At 53.2% G+C, this 25869-nt stretch overlaps 2 protein-coding genes across 10 annotated transcripts in view; one reads left to right on the plus strand and one right to left on the minus strand.

Annotated features, from left to right (window-relative positions):
* The window catches only part of UNKL (unk like zinc finger), a 39663-nt gene extending 20491 nt beyond the window's left edge, over nt 1-19172 (plus strand). For 2 of the 9 annotated variants that reach the window (XM_019713157.3, XM_019713159.3), the window contains exons 10-15: nt 5396-5573; nt 11902-11994; nt 12682-12909; nt 15079-15281; nt 15387-15641; nt 16567-19172. In XM_019713157.3, coding sequence (XP_019568716.3) covers nt 5396-5573; nt 11902-11994; nt 12682-12909; nt 15079-15281; nt 15387-15641; nt 16567-16722 — 1113 coding nt within the window. In that variant the 3' untranslated portion in view covers nt 16723-19172. Of the gene's footprint in view, nt 1-5395; nt 5574-7294; nt 7514-7652; nt 7678-7768; nt 7790-11901; nt 11995-12681; nt 12910-15078; nt 15282-15386; nt 15646-16566 lie in introns of those variants that run through there. The other 7 variants (XM_074322557.2, XM_019713158.3, XM_074322563.2 and 4 more) reach the window with 6 other exon arrangements.
* Nucleotides 19015-25840, minus strand: GNPTG (N-acetylglucosamine-1-phosphate transferase subunit gamma). The gene is made up of 11 exons (XM_074322564.2): nt 25701-25840; nt 25541-25586; nt 25401-25468; nt 20577-20631; nt 20428-20511; nt 20250-20343; nt 20061-20175; nt 19905-19987; nt 19691-19822; nt 19522-19603; nt 19015-19427 (listed from the first exon to the last, which is right to left on the minus strand). The coding sequence occupies exons 1-11, from the start codon at nt 25750-25752 to the stop codon at nt 19330-19332; spliced, it is 909 nt and encodes a 302-aa protein (XP_074178665.2). The 5' UTR covers nt 25753-25840; the 3' UTR covers nt 19015-19329.
* Nucleotides 25841-25869: the final 29 nt, after the last annotated feature.

Below are 25869 nucleotides of genomic sequence, written 5' to 3' on the forward strand. Positions count from 1 at the left end.
AAAAATGTGTTGTGCAGGCAGACCTTGGAGATACTGTGGGTTTAGTTCCCGACTGCCGCAGTAAAGCGAGTGTGGCAGGAAAGTGAGCTGTGATCTGTTTTCTGGTGGAGGGTCTTGCCTTCAGTTTGTAAAAAAACGCACCATTTGCGAAGCATAAGAAAACAAGGTCTGCCTGTGTCTTGGAAACAACAAAACCCAAACCTCTGAAAGTCTCCTCCATGGGGAAATAAGACGCAGCCAGTCTGTGTCAGGGGCCTGGGGCTGCCGTAACAAAGCACCACAAATGGGGGCTTAGACAACAGAAGTTGGTTCTCTCACAGTCTGGAGGCTGGAAGTCCAAGATCAAGATGTGGGCAGGGTCTGTCCCAGGCGTCTGTCCTCGCCTATAGACGCTCTCTTCTCCCTGTCTCAGCTCGTTATCTTCCCTGTGTCTGCCTCCACATTTCACCTTTTTATAAGGGCAGCAATCATAGTGACCAAAACCGACCCCAATGGCTTCGTCTTAACTCGATTCCCTTGGTAACGATCCCGTCTCCAAGTAAGGTCCCACTCAGGTGTTCTGAGATCAGTACTGTGACATACGAGGTTCTGGGGACATAATTCAGCCCACGAGAGCATCTACGATGAGCCTGGCCTGGTCTCTTTAGATCACAGCTTATTGTCACATCTGAGATAATGGTCAGTTTCGATGAGGTTTTGTTGACTGTTTTCCCTTCCCTGGTGAGGCTGAGTGGGGGCTTCCCGGTGGGCCTTCTACCATCCTGAGACCCAGCTTCCCAAACACGCTTGTTTAAACCATGTTGTTTGTTTTGAGAAACAGTGTTTTTTTCCTGGACACGGCTGCCTTAAGGACGCAAAACCCTTGTTTTTCTCCATCACTGTGGAAAGGCAGAGAACTAAACGTTTGGAAGGCCTGGGAGCGTTGTGTGTGACAGGCAGCAAATGCTTACCTCTCTGGCCCAGGACTTTGGCCAGGTGTCACTGTCTCTGCCGCGATCTTTATTTTAAATGTCTAAACAGGCAAACACCTCTTGTTTCCTTCTCCCCTGGTTTCCTGGATGCCCCACCTGAGGGCACCTCCCAAATGGCCGTCTGGAGCAAGCTGTTTAAGTCACTTATGTTCTATTAGGAGCTTCTGAAACACATGTTTGAATCAGAAGGATAGTTGAAAGTAAAAAGCCACTTAGTTATTTTGTGATGGTATTTTTTTATTTTTTTTTGTTTTTTTTACTTTTTGTTTGTTTTGTTTTTGGTTTTGGTTTTGGTTTTTTTCTTAAGAGATTAAAACTGGCAAGATGTTCACTAAAAATGTGCAACATGGAATGTTAGCAATACTGTAGCCAGTGGGCGTGTGGCCTGTCTCAGGGCCATAGAAGAAGGGCCTGGAAAGGAGGGGGGTACAGACTCAGTGAGCAGCAGGGTGCAGGGCCCCACACCAGCCCTGGGCCCAGAAGCCCCAGGAGAGGGGCCCTGGGAACATCACGCTGTCCCCCCACCACTGGGTACGTCTTCACACTGTGGCAGCTGTGAGTAAACTGGCCAAGTTCATCCGTAAGCCAGCTAGCACCTGTGCCCAGGACCTCCTCCATCTGTCCCAAAGCCGGGCTCCAGGGGCAGCGAGTGCCAGATGGGATTAGGATTGGAGAGCCAGCTCGGGGGGTCGCTAGCCCCCAGGTTAGTGTTCCCAGTGTTTCGCCTGGGATCCCCTCCAGGTTCTCACTCAGTTGGAAAGGCTGGAGGGTACGCCAAGGGGATGCTGTGACTTTGAGGCCAGCCTGGCGGCTCTCGTGCGCTGACAGCTGCCCCAGCTGTCCCTTCCCTGCTCATGGGTGCCTGGCCACTCTGGCCAGAGAATAGTGCCAGCCCCTCCACCCCTGAGACCTCCCGACTCCTCTTTGTCGCTGCAGGTCTCTGTCCTAAGGCCTCAGCGGCAGCTCTTGTTTTGGGGGCCTCAGCCATTGGGTGGGAGTGGGGAGCACCAGGAGCCTTTCCTTCCAGAGTTTTCTTTGATAAACGGAGGCTGTTCAATTCCTGCTTAGTCCGGCCCAGTCCCCGGTTTCCGTCTTCCTTCCTGGATGATCTCTTTCTCAGAAGCCCCTGCTCACCAGGTGACGCTGGGCAGAACGTGTGCAGCCAAGCAGCTTTCCTGCTGGCGGCCCCACCATCTCGCAGACTTGCCGCCCCCTCGTGGCCCCTGCACTGTTCCGTGCAGCCTGCAGAGACCACGGACAGGCTGTCCCCTGTGCGCCCAGAGCCCAGGACTCACTTTCGCCCCACCCGCGAGGCCAGTGTACGGCAGCCAGTGTGTCACCTGATCCGCCCCGGAGCGCTTGACCCGGTGAGCAGCGTGGTTGGGCAGAGTCATCATCCCCGGGGCACAGAGCACCTTGTGGAACTTGCTTCCTGGCTGAGGCGCAAGCTTTCATAGTTGTCACTCTGATGAGTCCCCAAGTCACTCCAGGGTCCCTGTGGCCGAGTGTCTCCTGTTGGTGGAAGTTGCTGTCCTCCAGCCTATTACACAAAACAGGCAGACGTTGGAACTGGCGACGACTTCTTGGATATGATGCCCAAATCATAGGCAACAAAAAAGAAAATAGATCAGTTGTACTTCCATCAAAATTAAAACTGTGTGTCAAAGAACAGTGTCCACAGAGTAAAAGGCAGCCCGTGGAATGGGAGAAAACATCTGCAAATCACATCTGGTAAAGGGTTAAGGTCCTCAACTAACAAAGAACTGCTATGACTGAGCACCAAGCAACCCACTTGGAAAATGGTCAAAGGTTAGAAAAGACATTTCTCCAAAGGAGATACACAAATAGCCCACAAGCCCGTGAAAAGATGCTCGATACCACTGGTCATCAGGGAAATGCAAATCAAACCGCAATGAGATACGACGTCCACACCTATTAGGGTGGCGGCTTAAGGGAAAAAACACCACCAGAAAATAGCAGGCGAGGATGTAGAGAACTTGGAGCTTTTATGCATTGGGAAGCAGTATGGCGGTTCCTTGAAAAATTACAAATAGAACTACCTACCATAGGATAAAGCAATTCCACCTCTGACTATATACCCGAAAGAATTGAAAGCAGCGTCTCTAAGAGATTTTTGTGCACTCATGTTCACAGCAGCATTTCTCGGAATGGCCCAAAGTAGAAGCAACCCAAATGCCCATTGACAGATGAAGGGATAAGCAAAATGTGCTCTGTCCATACAGTGGACTATTATTCAGCCTTAAAAAGGAAGGAAATTCTGACACCTGCTATGACATGCATGAGCCCTGAAGACTGTGTTAGCTCAGGCTGCCATAACAAAATACCCTAGACTGGCCGGCTAAAATAACAACCTGATTTTCTCACAGTTTTGGAGGCTGGAAGTCCAAGATCAGAGTGTAGGCAGGTTTGATTTCTCCAGGCCTCTCTCCTTGGCTTGCAGACGGCTCGCGTCTTGCTGGGAACTCACCTCCTTTTCTCTGCGTCCGCATGTCCCTGGTGTCTCTTCCTCTTTTTCTAAGGACACCAGTCCTATCAGATGAGGACCCCACTCGTATGACCTCATTTGACCTTAATCACCTCCTTCAAGGCCCTGCCTCCAAATACAGTCACGGTGGGGGTTGGGGCTTCAATGCAAATCTTGGAGAGTTGGACACAGACGTTCCGCCCATAGATGTTACACTACGTGAAATCAGCTAGACACACATTGTGGGATTCCACTCATATGTGGTCCCTGGGAGAGTCAGATTGGTACAGAGAGAAGGGAGTTGGTGGTGCCAGGGGAGGTGGAGATGGGGAGTCCGTGTGAAACTCTGGGCACAGAGTTTCAGTTTGGGAAGATGGAGAAAGTTCTGGAGCTGGATGGTGGTGATGGCTGCACAACAGTGTGAAAGTACTTAATGCCATTGAACTGGTCACTTAAAAAGGGTTCAAGTGGTGAATTTTATGTTATGCATATTTTGCCATAATAAAAAAGCAAAAAAAAAAAGGCAGACAAAGCTGGCATTTGAAGGGGATATGGTCCCTTGTCTCGCTGTGCGTCTGACTCCCTGGTGATGGGGAATCCAAGTGATCCATCTGTAATGACTGAGGCCTCAGGCAAAGGGCCAAACAGGATGTCATTATCAATTTTCAGGACAAAGTGTCACCTGACATCTTTGAGGGGGCACATCGTCCTGCAGTGTGACTTGGGTGAGTGGTGAAGTTAGGCTCATGGCTCCAGGCCAGGCTCAGTGTGTCGGGTTTAATGTGGGGCATCTCCGGTGTCGTCGTGGGTTACAGTGGTTCCTGGCCCATCTGGGGACGGCGCACAGCCCAGCAGAGGCAGGAAGGAACGAGAAGCCCATGGTCACACCTTCACAGGTGGAGGGATACAAAAGCCCGCTTGTGGGTGACCCCGGAGGGTGTTGGGGGATTACTGCTTTCCAGACTTCTGCAGTTTAAGTTCTTACTTTTAAATTTTAGCCTCAAACATACAGTGGTTGTCAGTTCCAGGGTCTCTGTACTCATGGACCGATGGTCTTTCGTGGGGGCCTCTCTTGAGCAAAACCAGGATGGGGTTGGGAGCTCATGAACATGGAAAATGCGACCTCAAGGCCAAGACACTTTTGCTCAAAAACCTGTCCTGTGCCAGATTTCTGTCCTACAAAATGCACAGTAACTAACACTCTTTATTATGGAAAACTTCACTTACTCCGACAAACTAGTAAACTCCCGTTATCGTTGGCCTTGTGGTAGCCCCCCCCCCCCCCAGGCCCAGGTTAACTTCTCCCGTGTTATTTTGAAGCAGAACCCAGATATCCCACCATTTCACTGCAATATAGCTCTGACTCATTTCCTAGTGACCTCGGAGTCTGCCTTGCAGACGCAGCTGCTGTGCAGAGTCCTGAGGTCTGGCCTGCAGCTCTGTCGTGTGTCGTTTTCATTGTGTGCTTTGCTTGTACACAGCGTCCTCCACATGACTGCCTCCCACTCCAAGATTGTGCCAGTTCTTTTTCTTTGAATCTGTTGTCTATCAAATATAATGTGACTTACCCCCATTTTTCACTTTTCTTGGGTAATGACGTCATAGGACCATTTCATCGATGTTTTCAGAAGGGGGCTGGCTCTCTACTTATGTCTTGGTGGGATGTTTTCTACTGCTGTTTGCCTGCTTTGGAAAATCGTTTTTTGCAGAACAGCTCATTAGACGAGACATTTTTCTAGATGCATATGTTCCCCTCCCTGGCTGATGGGCAGCTTACAGTTCTGCCTTTCGGGCTCATTGTAAGTACGTAGACAAGTCCACTTTATCTTCTGCTTTGCGGCAGAAGTCGGCCAACTCGTCATCTGTGACTCTGCACTGAGGTCACGCTGCTATGGTCTATGCAGGTATGTCTGCTCACCTCGTTTGTGTCTTTGCACAGAACCACCTGGCGGTGTTTGCAGTGGTTCACCCACTTGCTCCCAGCGTGAGCTCCAGCGTGGCGTCCAGCCTGGCGTCCAGTGCTGGCTCTGGCGGCTCCTCTCCCACTGCTCTGCCCGCACTCTCGGCCCGTGCCCACCCGCTCGACCCCACCGGCAGTGCCCTGGAGTCCGTCCCAGGTAAGCCCAGGACGCCTCCCTGACTTCTCTCAGCACTTCCCCTGGCGCCTTTCAGTAATCGTCTAGTTTGGACACGTTGAGGAATGCAAGCTTTCATGTCTGCTTTTGGTCGTCAGTCACTGTGGCTGTATCACGTGGTCATGGAAATGCCTGCTTCACCGGGAGCCTGGGGCTAGAGTGGAGGAGCCCCTCTGCCCAAGGGCAAGTCAGAGAATGGAGGCTTTAGGGAAATGAAATGGGAGTGGGGGTGGGCAGCGAGGGCACCCGAAGGTGAGGGACAGGCTGGGGGTGACCTGTCCGGTAGCGTGAATGGGGCACAGGATCCAGGTGGGGGCTGTCGTGAAAGTACAGGGAAGAGCTGGATGGACGCAGAGCCTGGGGGTGGAGAGTTATGCCTGTCCCTTTGGCCCCCTCAGGCCACATCTAGGTGGTGGGGCACCCGGCACCTGTGGAGGGCTCCCTGCATTTCCAGGCTGACCCGTGCCTGCATCTCTGTCCTGGTCCAGGGAGACTTGTGGCAGTTCCAAGTTGTCTGTCCAGGGCTGGCTGGGAAGGTGTGGATGGTGGCAGGACAGGGGAGCTGCCCAGCCTGGTCAGCACAAAGTTTTATTGTTACGTATGGATAAGCACAGTTTTTAAATAAAGCTTATGTTCCCCAGGATAAAATACAAGTTGAGCATAACAAAGCTCAACAGGAAAATGAAATTCCTGTCCCCCAAACAGGTGAGGCTCTGCTCCCCTGAGTGGAAAATAGAACGAGGTGCATCTGTGCTTTGAAAGTGGCCGTGCTGGACGTGTGATGACAGATTGGCGTTAGCAGATTCCTAGTAATGTTTCTAGCCGTCATCTAACACCCAAGGGGCACCTCAGCCTGTTTTAGTTTCACTTACCATCTTGCTGGGTGTTCGTTCATTGACTTAAATATTTCCTGAGCCAACTCCTGGAAGGTGAAGAGGTGGGTTTGTTTTCAGGATCAGCATTGCTTCCATTTACAGATAATATGTTTTTGTTGCTGTTAAAATAGTGAGCGTCCACTGCTGGTGCCATCCACCCATTTTCTCTGACCACCTTCCTGAGTGTAAAGTGATATCCCAATACGACTGCCCCAGTTATGGGAAGTAACAGACTCCTCCGAAGTGCCCTCCGGCCCCAGGTGGGCCCTAGCTGGGCGGTCTATCTACAGCTGAGGACTCCCGGGCCCGGAGAGCCCCCTGACCTGCTTTGGGACTAACAGGTGTAGACTGGATTGTTTTCTCTTGTAGTAGTTTCATTCCGATTACATCGTTGCTAATGCACTGAATCAAAAGAATCCACTTTGAAATCATTCATTCATTCATTTATTTAGAGTAAACTAAAATCAATAGGTGCCGTTTCCAGGCTATTCTGTATTTAATGCATTTAGTGGAATCATGTCAAGGCCACTTGACAGATTTCATTTACTTTGCCTTTCCCTTCATATGGGCAGGTTTCTGATTAAAATAGTGACCATTAAAATGGCAGCCTGCGCAGCTCATTGCCCGGAGTGGCCCGTAGCAAAGGGCGGCGGTAGCCTTGGTTCCCCGCACCGCGGAGACCCGGCCTGTCTAGGGCTTGCGTCACCGGGGGCGGGACCAGCGCCTGTCTGAGGCTTGCGTCATCGGGGCGGGGCTTGTCCAAGGCTTGCGTCATCCGTGGGCGGGCCCGGCGCGGGGTGGGCGGGGCGCGGGCGGTATTTGAATCGGCGGCGGTGGCGGTGGCGCGGGCCGGTGGCGCGGGGCGGCGGACGGTGAGTCAGCATCCTCAGCCCTGCGCCGTCAGGGTGCGGGTCGTCGTCACGCGACACTGCGGAGCGGGCCGTGCGCCCCCCCGAGGTGTGGTGCGCCAGCCTCCCTCCCCAGGTGTGCCTCGCCTCCCCTCCAGGTGCTCCTCGGACTGGTCCGTGGTGCCCGCTCCCGGACCAGGTATGCCAGCCAGGGTGCGGTGCCCGGTTTCCTAGGGGCTGCGGAATGAGGTGAATGCAGACGTGCCCTCTCGAGAAGCCCGCTCTGCAGAGGCGCCTGCGGGTCCCCGGTGGGCGGGCGCCCGCCGCGAGGCTTCTTCATGGAGCCCGCATTACCTAACGGAGGTGGGTCTCTTGCTCCCAAGAGAAGACTGTTTCCTGCCTCGTCCCGTTACGAATCGCCGCCTGCGCTGTCGGAAACTCAGACCCGTGGGTGACCCAGGTGCTTCACCGTCCTGTAGGTGGGGGAGGACCGCCGGATCGGGTGGGTGCGGGGAGCTCCCCCGGCCTCGGGGTCCCCCAATCAGGCCTTAAATTCCGCGCTGTGTGCCTTGTCCCCGAGTGTCCCTGACCCTGCGGGACCGCGGCGCCTCTTGAATGTGCTGTGTCACGTCAGCAACGGGGCTTTGCCAGGGCCATTACTCAGCAGCTTTCAGCTAATTTCTCATTAACATCTGGGTGGCTCCTGGTAATTTGGTTAGGCCGGTCTGGGTCAGATGGCACAGCCTGGGTTCATCTGGGTTTTGAGTGTGAAAGCCCTTTTAAAAGTCAGTTTTTCTTTTAAGAGAATATCTGGGGAGACCGGGGTCTGATCTTGGGAAACAGCAAGGTGTGACAGGGCAAGAGAAGTGCTGCTGGGGGGAAAGTGGGCCAGGACACATCCTGAGAGCAGCTGCCTCCGCCTTGTACGCGGAACGCAGGCTGTAGTTTGTCGGGTGAGGGTTGGCCCCTCTTGTGCCACCTTTGCACTTGAGTGCTGAGTCATGGGGTGGGGGCTAAATGACTTCCAGGTGTGAACAGTGGCATGCAGTCCAGTTTGCTTCCCCCACCCATCCATTTACCTCATCATTTAGTTACGCCTTTGTTATTGACAAAGTGCTTCTGGAAACCTGCTAGCTTTGAAGCTCACCATCCCTCACCTGATCCCAGAGCTGCAGGTACTGAGGGCTGAGTCCGGGTTGTCAGGCCTGACTGGCCAGCACGGCGAGGACAGGAGCTTGGGACCCCAGGCTGGGCAGATGTGCCAGGTCAGCTCATGAAGGGGGCTTTGGGCCTCCATTTTTTTGGCCACAGCACAGGGAGCCTGGGGTGGGGGACAGGGCAGATGTGTGGGCCCCTGAGTCTGTGGGAGGTTCCCATTCAGGCAGCAGAGTACAGCCTGGAGGGGAGAGACCGGGTGAGGGTTGTCCCCAGGAGGTCCCCATTGTTGGGGGTTGAATTATGTGCCCCCCAAAACTTACTTCTCAGTCCTACCCTCCTGCCCGTGACCTGAGAACATGACCTTATGTGGAAACCATCTTTGCAGATTTAATCACGGTAAAATGAGGTCATTGGCCTGGGCCCTCATCCACGATGACTAGTGTCCTTATAAGAAGGAGGATTTGGACACAGACACAGATAGACAGCCATGTGACGGTGGAGGCAGAGATGAGGTGATGTATCCACGAGCCAAGGAAAGCCAGGGGCTGCCAATGATGCCTGAAGCTGGAAGAGCCTCCCAGGACCTCCAGAGGGATAGGGCCCACGCACCTTGAGCCCAGCTTCTGGCTCCAGCACTGGGAGAGTGGATTTGTGGTGTTTGAAGCTGCCTGGCTTGTGGTGCTTGGTTTAGCGGCCCCCGGACAACAAGGCTCCTGTGTTCCTGGATGTTAGGAAGAAGCCGTCTGTGGAGCGGAGGAACTTAATGCAAAGAAGGACTTGAGTAGCACAGCCGACGGGGAGGACACCCACAGAGGGAGCCCCCAGGAAGGAAAGGGGGCCTGTGCAGGCCAGCGGTGGGCACTGCCCCCTGGGTCCCTGCCCCAAGGGCCCCCTGAGGGTCTTTCTTGTCATGACTGGAGTCAGGTGTGGTGTCAGGTACGTCAGGGCACCTGTGAAAGGAGCTGGTCCAGCTGCAGGCGTTCCCAGGCAGCATCTCTTTGCCACCATTGTCAGAGAGGCCACTGTGAGGAATGTTCGCTGTCTTCTCAGGGACTGAAGCGCTTGGGGTGCTTCCAGCCTGGGGCCTGCTGTCTGCTCTCCCTACAGACGTGCTGACAGGGCCAGTGTCAGACTCAGCACCTTCCCGCCTCACACTCCAGAGCAACGAGATGGAATCTGGGGGCTGGGGCGGGGACAGGGCCAGGCCCCTTGTCTGGGGAGGGGGGCGGTGGACACCCCTGCGAGTTCACCACCTTTCCAGATAAGACCTCCGAAGTCCTTAATACGTGCATGTGAATAGTTTCTCCTTGGGAGTGGGCGGGGCCCCAGTGCCCCCCCACCACTCCTGGTGACAGGTGACTGGGTGGGGAGGACGGTTTTGTCCAGGTGACTTGGCCGCCTGACCTTGGTGCTCCGGGGTTGGAGGCCCTCAGCATCTCCCCCCGCACCCTCTGGCTGATGGAGCGTGGTCCTCACTCTGCTCCCGGCTGTGGTTCCCGAGCAGGGCCAGGTCAGGGTCACGTCCTCAGGCAGCAGTGACGAAGCAGGGGACAGACGCAGGCCCTGGGCCCCGCCAGGCTTCCTCGATCCCGGCCGCTGCTTTCCCGTGTGCACGACGGGCCTCGCCCTGCAGAGGCCGGAGCCGCTGGCTCACATGCAGGAGCCTGAGCGCCCAGCGTCAGCGAGCAGCGCTCCCCATGGTCAGCTCACGCAGCGCCCCCCATGGTCAGCTCACGCAGCGCCCCCAGGCTGAGCGGGAAGGGACAGCGCGGCTGGGGGCGCCCGTCGGGGTTGAACCCCAAGTCTGCTGTCCACGGGCCTGCAGCCGTGTGCTGGGGGCTTCCGTTCTTTGGAAGTCACGCATCTCTTGTCCCACATTTCCTGCTGATGACGGTGTATGTGTCTCATTTAAAAGGGCAGCAGCTGCTCCCCACAGCAGATGGGCTCCTCTGGTGCTTGAGCCACACTTCTGTCACCTTCCCTGGCTTAGCCTTCGCTCGCCTCTTGGATTTGAATGCAGTCATTTGAAACAACCCCAACCCGGCCACCCCTTCCTGCTGCCTGGTCCCTGCTGCCTCCTGACATGACCCTTTGCAAGGGACATGGTTGTCCCTCTGAGGCAGCCAGGAGTTTGGCCTGAGCCAAGGGTGTGGGACGTGGTCCGAGCTGGGCAGTGGCTCCTCTCAGCAGGCAGCTCTGACTCAGTGTTGCTTGTCGGACACGATGCAGGGGATTCTCGGACACTTGGCACCAGGCACTGGGGGCGGGGCAGAGGCAGGAGGCTCCAGAAGCCCAGCTCGCTGACCTAGAGCAGCGGGTCTGACCAGGGTCTCTGTGGTGCGTCCGCTGGGCTGTGGAGACATGTCTGACCCGCAGCCTGGGGTCACGGTGACTTTGTGGCCTCTTGCAATGGGACCTGGTGCGTCTGAACAGATGTCATGGGGACCGAGGGGGCCACAGCTAGCCAGGGGGACAGGACTCGGCCATATAGGAGAGGCTCACTGGCTTCTGGGTGGGGGTGCAGTGACAGGGGGAGGGTGGGCCCCTAGAAGTGAGAGGAGGGGAGAAGGGTGCTGACTGGCAGAACTCCTGTGCGTGTCCCTTCAGTGCCACCAAGGTCACCTGACTGGGTTGGGAAGGCGGCACTGGCCCACGGGGAGTGTCCCAGGAGCTCCTGCAACCCCTCTCCTGGCCATTTCCCAAGGGTCCTCCGGCCACACCTTCCCCGAGCGGATCCTGTGTGGCTGTGGGAACTTACAAGGTGGGGTCTGGCTCTGGGGGCTGGCCAGCTTGACCTCAGCCACCCCAAGACTGCTGCCTGCTCTGTGCTGGTCGGTGGCCCCCCTGCAGGAGAGGGTTTCTGAGGAAAGCTTTGGGAGGTGGGGGGTCAGCTCCAAGGGGCCCGTGTTGTTCCTTCTCTTCCTTTAACAGACGTGTGTGGGTCACACGGGTCCCCGGTGGAACAGGATGGAAATGGAACCCTGCTCAGTGCTAGGTGGGGGGAGGGCGGGAGAACAAGCTGCGGGTCTCCCTGCTGTGGCCCCAGTCGTGGAGGTCAGCCGTCCCCGTGTCATCATTCAGCATGAGTGTGACCTCACTCTGTTTGTTCTGTGAGCTGCTTTCCCATGGACAGCACCGGGAAGGTTTTTTTTTACTAGTCAAGTATGTTTATTTGGTTAAGTGTCACCCAGTGATTAGAAATCTAAGCGTAAGAGAAGCAGACGTCAGTTGGACGAGGCCGTGCTGCAGGGGCTACACGTGGGCTGTTCTGGGGGAGGAGAGAGCGAGTCTGACTGGGAAATGGGCCGGGGGTGCGTTCCCAGCCTCCAGCTCCGAGGCCAGGGGTCCCCGCCTCCCTGGAGAGCTGGGCCTTCTCCCCGCTGCAGCTCTGCATGCTTCCCAGCGGTAACTCGGTGTCTTGTTGGACAGGCTCTGCCTTAGATCTCCATCTTAGTGATGTAAGCCTCACCCCCCTGGATAAGGAGCTGGACGAACAGGACGGCAGTGACCTGGGACCCACAGGTAAGAACGTGGCACCTGGCACTCTTGTCAGGGCGGCCGGGGCAGCTGGGCTTTTCCTTGCAAGAACCCTTAAGTGGTTCTAGGGCGGGAGGGGTCCCGTCTCCCCCCACTCAGGCCTCTGCAGCCTGGGCAGGGTCAGCCTCCCACCTCCTCGGTTTATGTCCATCTGAGCAAAGCAACCCCTGCAGAAACGGGGTGGGAGCCTGCGCGGGGTCGGGGACGGGGAGAGCTGGCCTTCATGGCTGTCTGCGACGCTCTCACCTCTGCACTGGCATCAAGACATTTTCTTTGCCGTAAAAGTTCATCTTTTTCCTCTGATGTGAAAAGAAATTAAACTATTTCTTGGGGGCGAAGGGGGGTACTAAAAGTACTGGGACCACCATGCCAGTGGCGAGGTAGGTGAGCAGGCCTGGTAGGGGGCTGGCCTTTGCGGGACCCCCAAACTCCTTGCCCTGTGCATCCAGTGCTTGTCTGAGCGGCGAGGGCTGTGGCCACATCTCAGCCTAGGGATCCCTGGCTCTACACCTTCACACGGTGGCCGGGCCCCCCAGGGCCCCCAGGACCTCCCCCACTGTGTGTCCTCTGCCCTGGCTGCCCACCCCGCACACCCCCCAGCAGTGCTGCGGGGTTTCTGGGGCACAGGGCTGCCGCCTTCTCTCTCTAACTCGGGCCCTCCGCTCCACGCAGGTCAGAGGCTGCCGGGGGGCTCGGCGCCCGTCACCATCCCTGGCTGCCTGGCCCGCTCCCCGTCCCTGCACTCCTCGTCGTCCCTGTCCACCTCCCCACTCAGCTCGCTCTCCCAGTCCCTGTCGGGACCCCTGGTCTCCTCGGCCATGACGCCCCCCCAGCAGCCACCACCCCTCAAGTCGGAGCCCAGGGTGCTGGGCTCCTCGGCCTCGTCCTACAACTCCCTAGGTGAGCCGCGGTTCGCGGGGAGGGGCCCCGCCACAGTGATGGTTGGGAGTTGAATAATCCACGGTGCGGGGAGCTGTTCCTACGCGGTTGCATTCCCGTTCAGGGCTCCCACACGCTGCCCCGCACACGCCCCTCGGCACGAGCCTTGGGACCTAACCCAGGCCACCCCGCGTCCACGTCGCTGCTGGTTTGCCCGACGTGCCCTGGGTCCTGGACAAGCGTTTGCATGTCAACCTCGACTGGGTCTCATTGTGCCCAGGAAGTTGAGACACGGTCGTGACAACATGGTGGCCGGATCTGTCTTGCTCCCTCGCACGGGCAGTGGGCTTTCTGAGGCAGGTGCAGTGTCGCCAGAGACCCGACCCAGGAGCAGGTGGATTTGCAGAAATAGAAAACAGTGCCGTTTCTTTCTTTTTTTTTTTTTAAAGTTTATTGGGGTGACAGTTGTTAGTAAAGTTACATAGTAACATTTCTTGTTTTACGTTCTTCTTTCATTGAAAAATGTTCTTTTATATGATCTGTTATACTTAAAAACAGTTAGTATTTTTAAGTGTCCGTTGTAATTTCTGATTCCTAAATGGTCATGAGCCTCATAACGACTTTTTGGTCAGTGACGAACCACATACAACGATGGTGGTCCTGTAAGATTATAATGGAGCTGAATTCCTGTAAGAAATGGAAAGATGCGTGGTTCAGGAGGAATTTTTTTTTCTGATGGGAGCAGTATCTGTGGGGCTTGGCAATAGAGCCCCTCTCACATTACCCCAATTTTGAGTGAACAGATGACACCCCAGTCAGTTAGCACAGAAGAGCCTGTCCCCCAGTGCTACATATTTAGGGGGCCCTAACGCCCTCCCAGATCTAGCCTGATGGCCTTCAGAGTACAGTGCTGTCAGTTCTTGGCTGAGTACCTAAGTTCCTGTACAAGGACTCAGGTCCACAGGAGCGACCTTGACAAATATTAAGGGCCACCACCGCTTTAGTAAAAGCTCTCTGTGGCAGTGTGGGGCCGGCCTGTCCCTGTATTTGGAAATATTTTCAGGTTGTCATGATGTAACACACAGACAAGTTTTATTTCTTTCATCAATTCAATGCCAGCGAGAGCCTTTTGTACCTGATGGATCAATGGAACCAAAAACAAACTTCCACAGTCAAAATATGGAGTCTTCAGTTGCACGCCCTCTCTATGTTAAGTACCCTTTTTTTTTTTTAATGAACACCACAAAGTTCCTTAGTCTGACGGCTGCTCCAACATGCAGTAGCCAAACCACCTTGCTGTCAACGTCCTCTGTGCCTTTCTATCTGTCCATCTCGATTTCCTGTTCCCACTGACCCTCAGGTCACCTTTCACTCCCTCCTGACAGTCACTGGTGAGCTGAGTGTTAGCCAGCCAGTGTCTTCTTGATATTTCCAATCAGTCCAGCCCACATCCCTGTTCACTGACAGCTTCCGTGTTCTGTTTCTGACGCTGTTAGAAGGAAGCAGGGGGGACTTTGGGACAGTCCCTACCAAGCCTGGAGCTGCGCTGTCCTGTCCTAGGCCTTCACCTTCAGTCACTGTCCCCCTAGCAGCGTCCCGTCCTGCAGGCTCCATTCATGGTACGTGCCCTCGACAGGTGGACCAGTTTTTAAATCTTTTGTAGTGTTTATACTTTTCTATGTTTAGATAGACAAACACTTACCATTGTGTTGCAACTTACCTGTGCAGTAATGTGCTCTACGGGTTTGTAAGCCTAAGAGCAACCAGCTACACCATAGCCTGAGTGTGTATTGGGCTACACCATCTAGGTTTGTTAAGTACACTCTGTGTTTGCACAACGACGAAATCGCCTACTGGTGCGTTTCTCAAAGTACCCCCGTTGTTAAGCGACACGTGACTATGTATCAACAGGTGTCACCTAAGTAAACAAAAGCTCTTTGGGGGTCGCCGGATTCCACAGGTGTAAAGGGTTCTTGGGATCAGAGTTTGAGAACCGCTGGTCATACGATGCAGTCACAGAAACTTTGGCTTTATTTCCTTTTCTGTTTAACCCCCACAGGTGGCTGGAAGGGGGCCTGGTCGGTAGATCAAGGGTCGTGGCCTCGTCAGTGGAGCCGAGAGGTCGCAGCGCCCGCCTAGGAGACTCTCCCCATGGCGGGGGCTGACATCTCCTGTCTCCTTCTCTCTCAGGTTTGAACGGCGTCCCCGGCAGCATCTGGGACTTTGTTTCTGGCAGCTTCTCTCCCAGCCCATCCCCTATTCTGAATGCCGGCCCCGCGTCCTCTGCCAGCGCAAGTCCGAACAGCGCTGAACTGGCCCGGGTCAGGCGGCAGCTGGACGAGGCCAAGAGGAAGATCAGACAGTGGGAGGAGTCTTGGCAGCAGGTGAAGGAGGTGAGCACTGGGGAGGGGCCGCGACGCAGGCAAGACCGGTGCTCCCCCCATGTGCCCAGGGTGCCCCCGTGCCCACGCCCGCCACTGCAGCGCCCTGCATTTCAGGCTTGCGACGCGTGGCAGCGGGAGGCCAAGGAGGCGAAGGAACGCGCCCTGGCGGCCGACAGCGCCCGGCAGCTGGCGCTGCAGAAGAAGGAGGAGGTGGAGGCCCAGTTCAGGCAGCTGCAGGAGGAGCTGGAGGGCCGGGGCGTGTCCGCGCTCCCCGGGCTGCAGGGCTGCAGTGACCTTGGTGCCATCCCACTGCCCAAACTGCATTCGCTGCAGAGTCAGCTGCGCCTGGATTTGGAGGCGGTGGACGGGGTGAGTCCTGGTTTGGGTTTCCAAGGTCCCAGGTGTCTGTCCCTGGCAGTGTGGGGAGCGGGGGGGAAGGTGATGAGTGGGATCTGGCCTAGTGCTGCTTCTCCCCCACGTGGTCCCGCTCTTGCCCCAACTTCTCAGGTGGTGGCCACACTGCTCCAGGGAGTGTGTGCCCCCTCTCCTGCCGGGCTGGCCCTGCCCTTCCTTGCTAGAAGCTTCCACATTTGCCTCCTACCCTTGCCAGCTGTGCCCTCATGAACAGTGTGGATGCCCTTCTCGCCCCACACAGTTGCAATCATGGTGTATGTCTGGGGCATCTCATTGGGGTCACCCTCGAGGGTCACTGGTCACCTCCTGGCTTGATTTCATTTTCTCTGATGTAGCTAAAAACCCACTGCCCTCAGACCTTCCACACCAGAGCATTTTGTTAGAGCATCTGGAAGGTTCCATGGCCCTGCCTGTCATCACACTCTCCTCCTGCACTGACCGTGGCCAAGATCTGGATGTAACCCACGCACCTGATTCCTTCACCTCCCAGGTGCCACCTCCCAGGCTGTGGCTGTTTCCTCATCCAGAGAGCTGGATGTTGAGTCAGGGTCTCGCTGAGCCCAAATCTTGGCACCCACTGGCCACCAGCCACAGGTCCTGGGCCTCCATCCTGGCCTGGCCCTTTCCATGCCAGTGTGGCATCTTGACCTCTCCCTGGGAGCCGGTCTTCCACCCAAGGCTCTTGTGGAGAAGCAGCCGCTTACACCCCATCTTCGTGTTCCTGGGGTGGCCCCTGGCATGGGTGTCCCACCCCAGCCCTGAGCTTTACTGCTGTAGCCAGGGGCCATGGTCTGCACGTTCTCGCGTCACCTCTGGGCAGGCTGGGGGCTGGTGGTGGGGAGGGGGGTCCTGTGACCCTGCCAACCCCTTCTGCCCACAGGTGATCTTCCAGCTCCGAGCAAAGCAGTGCGTGGTATGTGGGGAGCGGGCCCGCGGTGCTGTCCTGCGGCCCTGCCAGCACCGTGTGCTCTGTGAGCCCTGCGCGGCGGGCGCGCCCGAGTGCCCCTACTGTGAGGGCCAGCCCCTCCAGTGGTGACGGCGGCCTCACTGCCTGGTGCCACCAACATCGGGACCCGGCCCTGAGCTGCAGCCTCGGTTTCCTGGTGTCCTCCTCGCAGACCTCCAAGGCTAACCCCCGTGCCCAATGCACGGGGTTTGGGCTGGCACAGTAATGACACAGGGTTTGCGGTCCTGATGCTACTGTGACCACATCCTGGGAGTTCGGGTCCCAGCCAAGCACTTTGTAAACCGAAGAATTTAGATGGACGGTCTGAGTTGCTATAAGCTGCTTTCTAGGTTCATGTTTTTTTAATATGCGATAATATGAAGCTTTATATGTGTACTGTGAACTTAAAATATTTCCTATCAGTTTATTGTTGATTCATAGTATGGTAAATATATTAGATTTCATATTCTGAAATTAGTACTTATGAAATGAGCATTTATCTAGTAGTGAAAAATACCTAGGATTTTTACAGGTTTCGAATTAAGTGCAAACAAATAGTATTTATAGCAGAGTGATTATTGAAAGACACATTTAGGTGTTTCTGATTTTAGGAAAGGAACTCTCCCGAACCCCGTGCATGTGCACACTAATTGGAGTTTTGTACCCCAACACCGTGAGGTGAGAGAACTCGATCACGCATCTCCGACCCGTGGCCACTTTTCTAAGTGCCTGTGCCTTGCAAATGAAGTGAAGAAAACGGCTCATCCGGTTTTCTCTCTTGAAACTCTAAGACAATTTGATACTAGTGAGAGGTGCAGCCACGTCCTGTGCGCCCGACGGGCAGCGGTGCTCCCCACCTTCCTGGAGCTGGCGGCCGGGCGTCCCAGCTGGCCCCCACCTGGGACCACCGGGACTCCTGCCCGCGTGGGACAGGCTCACCCAGTGTTGGCATGTTCCAGACTTTAGGGCCACACGTCTAGCCAGCACGGTCGCCTGCTCTGTGCATCCAGGTATTATGTCATCTGTGTGACCACAGGTTGAGGAGAGGTGAACGCTGTGCCGGGGTGACGCCCCGAGGACCTGGTTCTGCTGCGGGTCCCTCGGGCCTCAAGCAGCAGCCCGGCATCAAGGCTGTGGCACAAATACTCTTAAGAATGGGTCTGATTTTAGTGATAAGAACCTTCTCTGGTCTGCAGTGGGTCGTTTTTCCTAGAAACCTGGGAAGAAGTAAAATATGTCTGTCGTTTACCCAAACTTTGCTCTCGGCGAAGCAGATCTAGATTGCCGTGAGGAAAATCTTTCCAGAACCTGCCGCTGGGGGGCGGGAGCAGATACCGGCCCCTCTGGCCTGGAAGTGAACACTGACACGTTTCTACTCGCCTGGGCCTTTGCCAAAGACTTTTAATAGCATTTTTTAAAGTGCAAAGTGACTAGGTAAAAATTTTTATCAGTGACCAATTTAGAATGTATTTACTATATAGTAAGAAGTTTAAACCATTTTTTAACGTAAGACAAACTGTTAGAGAAAAGTTGTCATTTTAAAGGTGGATCCATGACATTCCGCAGTTAGCCCGCTACTTACAGGTAACTATTGACTCGGTTTTAGTGAATCTACTTTGTTTTTAATTCTAGTGATGATTTATTAGCTCTTAGAAATTTCGTATATTTTGTGCTACTGTTATCACTGTTTAAAATTATTTTTATTAATATTTATGTACTTGTTTTCCATTTCAGGCCTCTGGCCTTTTTTGGGATAACAGGACAGTGTTTATGACTGATATCTAGCCTAGACATTTTCAAATTATAAACAATTAAGAACAATTAAGCTTTAGGTCTATTTATAAGCTACTCTGGTCAGTTCTTTCTGTGGAGTTTGGGGGACTGGAGGTGCCGTGCTCACAGGGGTCCCACAGCTGGGGCTGAGGGCGTAGCCCCCAAGCACTCGCCCTTCTCAGGTCAAGGACTGGCTCTGAGGACAGGTGTGCCGTGGGAAGACCAAAGAACCACCCCGAGTGGAACTGCCGAGGTGCCCGGGCGCTGTGAGGGCCGCTCTCTGAGGTCCTCCCGTCCTGCAGTGACCTGGTCCTCACAGGCTGAGCGCGGGCCAGGCTCGGCCTCTCAGGTTTCCCCTTCCCATCTGTGGGTGAGGAGGGGGGAGTGCTGGGTTCCGCAGCAGAAGCCGTGTGGTGCTCGGTGCCGTCTCTCAGCTCTACTGTCCATATTAGCGGTAATATTCTGTCGTCACACCATCATGTAACTGGTCAGCAGACCTCAACTCAGTGTGGGTGCTTTGTGTGGATTAATTTATGGAAGCTCCCAATCTGGATGTTTGCGTATTTAGATGAGGATGTTATTGGAATGGAATTTTCTTAACCCAAAAGGTAGTATTTATAATGCATAATCATTTACTTGTAGTGACCTGTTTCAAGTTGTTAACACTTGTTTAAATTTTTTTACACTATAGCATTTATGCAATGGTTTACAGAATTCATGGAATTATTTTTATCAGTATGGGAATTAATTAAAACTTTGAATCTTTATTTGCCTGCATCTTTGAGCACAAGCCTGAGAGCTGCTGGCGCGAAGGCACAGAGGACGCACGTCCTCTGCCTTTAGTGTGCGTTCCCGGGGCTGCGCGCTCTGCCCCCTGGTCCCGGCCTGGTCCTCCTTCCTGCTGTACGACGCCACAGTCCCAGGTCACAAGGTGTTCCCACGCAATCCTGGGTCACCTCGTAGCTGCTCTGCTGCCCTGTCTATGGGTGTCTTGGAGCCCAAGTGCGCTGAGGTGGAAGTTTCTGCCAAAATACCAGGCGGTGACAGGTCAGGACCTGGCTCCCAGGCAGCAGGTCCCCAGGTGGGCTGGCCCCCCCGCCCCCAGGCGTGACTTACCTGCAGGCTTGGTGTAGGGGATGCCGTGCTGGGTCAGCACACTCTTAAGTCTTCTAATCTCCTTGGACAGTTCTTTATGTGCCTGGAACGGAACGGTTCGAAGGTAAAGTGAGGCCCCTCAACAGAGGCTGGCTGTCTCCAGAGAGCCCACCCCCACCCCACCGTGTACCTTATTGCAGCTCTCCAGGGTCTCAAACACCAGGCTCTGGGCACCGCCTTCCTGCTGTGCAGACTCACTTTCTTCGGGGGCCCTTAAGTAGCCAGCATCCTCAAACAGTGCCCTGAGCAACTTCTCATAGCCCTGCAAGCCGAGGAAGAGGAGGGAACTCCCGGGTCCTGGCTGTGCTGCCCCCGCCACGGGGGCGCCTCCCTCAGCACCTCACCTGGGACGTGATCAGCTCATCGGCCAGGTCCTGCTCCACCTGGTCCCACCGCTGCTGCAGGGCTGCGGGCAAGGCTGGGTACACTGAGACCCAAGAGAAACCGGCCTCAGCAGAGCCCCTCCCGCACCCCACCCCCACAGGCCCCCAGCATCCTACCTAACAAGGAGTGGGGGTGGCAGACAAGGGGCGTCTCAAACGTCAGCGCATAGACACAGGTGCTTGGCTCTGACACATGAGCCAATCGGTTGCTTTTCCCACAGGTAAGCTCCACCTGGGCGGGAAACCTTGGTTGGCTGGCGGGTGGGTGGGGGAAGCCAGGGGCCCGCCCCTCGCCACACAGCCCACCTTGCTCTGCCGGCTACGCGAGCGGCAGGAGTCACCGTCCCTCATCCACATGCCCCTGAAGGTATTGTTGGCAATTTCCCACTCGTGCCAGATGCTGGAGAGGAGCAGAGCGTGAGGCTGGGTTGGGGGCACCCCCCCCACGTAGCCTGCAGCCACCTCCCATCCCTCCCCAGCTCACCCGAGGATCCCGCTGTAGGCATTCCAGCGGAACGTCTGCTCGTGCTGGGTCACGTTGTGGAATGGGCAGAACTCGTACTTATACCTGGGGGGACAGCCACCGTCAGGGGTGTCCCAGCCCCCACCCCTGCCACCCCTGCCCTCACTCACGTGGACTCCACCAGGCTGAAGCACTTGCCAGAAAGTCTGGAGAGATGCGCAGGCCCTGGAAGGGGAGAATGTGACACTGAATCCAGGGCAAGAGCAGGTGTGCGGAAACAGACCAGGCAGAAAACACGGACACCCCACAAAACGGGGACCGTTTGGGGGAAAAAGTTGGTTTAAACTTTAAAAATGGAGCCCGAACTTGGCTGATGTCGGCAAAACCTCAGACTAGGAGGCTCCCAGCTCGTTTCCCTGTGAAACATTGAAAGAGAAACCAGATACTGGCTGGACTACCCTTAGAGGAGTTCTGGAAAGCAGGTTTACAGCAATCATGGGGACCCCAAGAACAAGGACACCTTCTTCACGGTGGCAGCTCAAGTTTTGTGTCATATTCTCTTGCCCTGTGTCACCGCCCCCCAGCACGGTCATGGGAACAGAACGACCTTTTCTGCAACCTGGCTGGCGGCTGCCAGAGGACTGGTCACCTCAGGTGGGAAAAGGGGGCCTAGAGCCTCAGAAGTTTGGGGCAAGAGAGTCTGGTGGATGCACAACAGACCATGTACAGCCCTGGGGAGAAGCTGGGGTGAGACTCTAGGAAATAAAGACAGAGCCAGTCTGCAAACACTGGCAGAGGTGTCTGTTCTTTCAAAGGCCCACTCTTCAATAAAAAATTGCAAGGCATACAAAGAAATAGGAAAACATGGCCTATTCAAAGGGAAAAACTGGTAAAGCCATCCCGGGAGAAGCCTAGACACTGGACTTAGTATTTTAAATATGCTCCAAGAACTAAAAGAAAATACAAAGAACTAAAGGGGATCAGGAAAATGATATGTGATCAAAGAGATAAAAATTATAGAAAGGAACTCCAAAAATTCTGGAGTGAAAAATACAACTGAAATGAAAAATCACACAAGGGGTTCGACAGCAGATCTGAGCGGACAGATGAAATCAGTGAACAGACCTGTGGGACCCTGTGGGACACGGGAGCACCCAAAGGAGAACAGAGAAAGGGGCAGAGAGATTGTTGGAGGAAATGATTGTCAGAACTTCTTTATTTGATACAAATCCAAGAAGCTCCCAGTATGAGGAACTCAGTGAGACTCGTACCAGGACACGTGCCAAAAACCAAGGCTTGAAAGCAGCAAGTAACTCGTCCTCAGTAAGGGTATCAGCCAATTTCTCTGCAGAAACCTTGGATGCCAGAAAGCAGTGGGATGAAAGAAAAAAACTGTCAACAAAGGAGTCTACATCCAGAAAAACTACCCTCCAAAAAACGAAGAAAAGCTGAGGGCGTACATTGTAAATAGACCTGCCCAAAAGAAACGCTGAAGGGAGCCCCCCAAGTTGAAAGGACTAAAGGTAAATACATGTGCCAAATGCAAAGCCAGTATTGTAATCTTGATTTGTAAATACACAGAATTTAAAAGATGCATCATAAAAAATTATAAATCTGTGTTAGCGGGTACACAAGGTTTAAAGAGGTAATTTGTGAAAACAAAGGTGGGGAAATTAAAGTTAAGATGGTATAAATTCAAATTAGACTTTAATAACTTTAGGATGGTACATAATCCCCATGGAAACCACTGAGAAAACAGCTATACGTAGAATATACACAAAAGGGAATGAAAAGGAAATCAAACATGTCACCTAGTCAACAAACATGGTGGAAATGAGGGACAAAAAAGCTACAAGACAAACTTTTGCCATTTTATTTGTTTCCTGTAAGTCCTTCCTTATCAATACAGGCATAGCTCATTATATTGCAATGTACTGTACTTGACAGATATTTTTTCATCAACATTGAGGCAACACCCTCTACCAACAAAAAAATTACGGCTCACTGAAGGCTCAGATGATGGTTATCAAGTTTTAGCAATAATGTATTTTTTTTAAACTTTTATTCATTTGTGTTTTCCCAGGACCCATCAGCTCCAAGTCAAGTAGTTGTTTCAATCTAGTTGTGGAGGGCGCAGCTCACAGTGGCCCATGTGGGGATCGAACCAGCAACCTTGCTGAAAAAGAGCACCGCACTCCAACCACCCCCAATAATGTATTTTTTAACTATGGAAGATCACCACAGGGCATGGAAGCTTTTGCCTCTGAACAAAGGGAGCGACCAGGAATGACAGGGCACCTGGCCTCCCTCCAGAGCCCACTCCAGGACCACAGGCCCCCCAAGCTAAAGGCAGGTAAAGGTAAATACGGTGCCCAAGGCACCATCAGTACCTGCCTGGCTCCAACTAGCTTCTCAAAATTACCTGGCACGAAAAGCCTACACAAGGGTCACTTCTGTAGTAGACCACTTTATGTACGACAAACAAAAGAGAGACTGGAGAGCGAAGGCTGGGGAGCTGAGGGAGCTCTCCAGGGACCACAGGAATTCGCTGGGGTCAGAGGTGCCTCTGAGCGCCAGTGTTTACATCCCCTCTGTCTCCACAGGGTGGGCAGGGTCTCCATCCAGGTGCTCTGGCCTACCTGCGAGGTTGCTACAGTGCATTCTGGACACACTGCCAAACCCCATTTTGGCCTGAACAAAGGGAACAAACAGAATCCATAGAGCATTCCTTAAGCACACCTGGGCTCCCTATCTGAAGCCACTCTGGCTAGGGAGGCCAGTGCCCCAGACGTCTTAAACACCTGCTCAGCTTCAACTGGCCTGCCAAAATCACCTGGCGCACACAGCCTACAGAGCTGAGCTGCGCTCTCCACAGCTAGACCGAAGGACAACAACTTGGAGCTGATGGGCCCTGGAGAAACACTCTGTTCCCTAATATTCCCCAATAAAATTAAAAAAAAAAATTTTTTTTGAAATTGAATAACCAAACTTTAAAAAAAAATAATAAAAATAATTAAACGTAAATGGATTAAATGTTCAAAAACAAAAAAGACACAGGGTGGCTGAATGGATTATAAAACATGACCAATCTATATGCTGCTTACAAGTGACTCACTACAAATTGAAAGTGAAGGGATGGAAAAAGATATTCCATGCATACAGAAACGAAAAGAAAGCTGGGTAAGCAATACTCACATCAGACAAAACACACTTTAAAAGAACAACAACACTACATAATTATAAAGGGATCAATCCAAAAAGAGAATATAGCAATCAAAAATCTACACATCCAACATAGTAGCACCTAAATATATAAAGCAATTATTAATGGACATAAAAGAAAACACCCACAGTAACACAATCATAGTAAGGGATTTTAATATCCCACTCACATTAATGGATAGATTATCCAGACAGAAAATTAATAAGGAAATGTGTCACCAGATCAACTTAAACATTTAACAGAACACTTCATCCAAAAACTGCAGAAGACACACTTATTTCAAGATTGCATAGTAAGCTACGAAACAAACCTCAATAAACTCAAGAAGACTGATACCATTTCAAGCATCTTTTCTGTCCACAATGCCATGAAAACAGAAATCAACTACAGGAATAAAACTGGAAAAAACACAAACACATACTAGTAAACTAACAACATACTAGTAAACGAAAATGAAAACACTTTTCAAAATTTATGGGATGCAACAAAAACAGTTCTAAGAAGGAAGTTGATAACTATACAGGTCTACCCCAAGAAAAATCACAAGCAATCCAACTCTACATGTAAAGGTAAAAAAATAATAAAACCCAAAGTAAACAGAAGAAAGGAAATAACTAAGATCAGGGTGGAAACAAATGTCTAAAAAACAATTTTTAAAAATCAGTAAAAGAGCTGGTCCTTTGAAAAGAAAAATAATTGACAAACCTTTAGTCAAATTCATCAAGATAAAAGCCCAAATAAAATGAAAGAGAAGTTAACAACCAACACCAGAAATATAATTGTTTGCAGTATTCTTTAACAATTCTTTCTATTACAAAGAATTGTTAAAGAATACTGCAAACAATTATATGCCAACAAATTCAACAATCCAGAAGAAATGAGTAAATTTCTAGAAGTATATAACCTTCCAGGACGGAACCAGGAAGAAATACAAAATCTAAACAGACCAATTATAGAAATTGAAGCAGTATCAAAAAACTCCCAACAAATAAAAATCCAGGACCAGATGACTTCCCAGGTGAATTCTACCAAACATCCAAAGAATCAATACCTATCCTTCTTAAACTATTTCAAAACACTGAAGAGGAAAGAACCCTTACAAACCCATTCCAAGGAGCCAGCATTAATTACCCTGATACCAAAACCAGACAAAGACATCATACAAAAAGAAAATTACAGGCAAAGATCCTTAATGAACACAGATGTAAAAATTCTCAAGTTACTAGCAAACCAGACTCAACCATATATTAAAAGGATTATACACCATGACCAAGTGGGGCTCATCTCAGGGATGCAAGGATGGTTCAACATCCATAAATCAAACAACGTGATAAATCACATTAACAAAATAAAGCATAAAAACCGTATGATCATTTCAATAAACGTAAAAACACAAGTACATAAACCGTCTGGAAGGACAGATACCAAACTCTTAACAGAAGTCGCTTCTAGAGCAGGAAATAAAAGACTTCTCTAAATATGGGCAACTATTTAACTTGGTACAAGAACGTTCGGGAATATTACGGCGCAAAAAAAAATTTTTAAAGGCTGCTAAACGGCTGCATAAGCCTCCAGGCCCTCACTTTCAGGGCCCCTCGCTTTCAGGGCCCCTCGCTTTCAGGGCCCCTCATCAGACGCCGTCCTTTCCTTCGCGGCCTCCCTCGAGCAGGCTCCCGAGCGCTGACCGGGTCCACCCGGGTCGGGAACCCACGACAGCTCCCTGTCCCCTCTCCGGTCGCCACCACGCACGCGGCCAGGGTCTCGCACTCACCAGACACGGGGGAAGGATCCCTCTTGGGCTGAAGGCGACTGGTCTGCGGCAGGAACGGGTTGTTGAGCCTGCGGGAAGCGGAAGGGTCAGGGGGGAACGGGGTCCAGGGCCGCGCCGCCGCCCCCCGCGAGGCTGCTCACCCGAACGTGTTGGGCTCCTCCACCACCTTCATCTTGGACGCCGGCCCTGCGGGGAACGGGGCGGTGAGGAGGCGGGCGGGCCGGCAGCCGGGGCAGGGGCGCGGGGACGGGTCGGGAGGGGCTCGGGGTCGCGGGGGGCGCGGGAGGCCCGAACACTAACCGCGCGCTGCGAGCCCGAACAGCAGCAAGAACCGCGCCAGCCTCGCCGCCATCACGCAGCCGGCGCGGTCACGTGAGCGCCGCCCGGTCACGTGCGTGTCTGAACCGGAAGTGGCGCCCGGCGCAAGCGCAGGCGCGCGTGGCCGGGCGGCTCGTGGAGGGGCGTGCTC

This window comes from Rhinolophus sinicus, chromosome 10 (genome assembly GCF_057876585.1).
Source record: "Rhinolophus sinicus isolate RSI-liver-muscle chromosome 10, RSI-T2T, whole genome shotgun sequence".
Classification (NCBI taxonomy): domain Eukaryota; kingdom Metazoa; phylum Chordata; class Mammalia; order Chiroptera; family Rhinolophidae; genus Rhinolophus; species Rhinolophus sinicus.

Coding starts and splice junctions, on each gene's coding strand:
- GNPTG (XM_074322564.2), bottom strand. CDS start 25,752: ATGGCGGCGAGGCTGGCGCGGTTCTTGCTGCTGTTCGGGCTCGCAGCG. Junction 25,587..25,700: donor GTTCGGGCTCGCAGCGCGCG/GTTAGTGTTCGG, acceptor CGTTCCCCGCAG/GGCCGGCGTCCAAGATGAAG. Junction 19,988..20,060: donor CCACCCCCACTCCTTGTTAG/GTAGGATGCTGG, acceptor CTTGGGTCTCAG/TGTACCCAGCCTTGCCCGCA.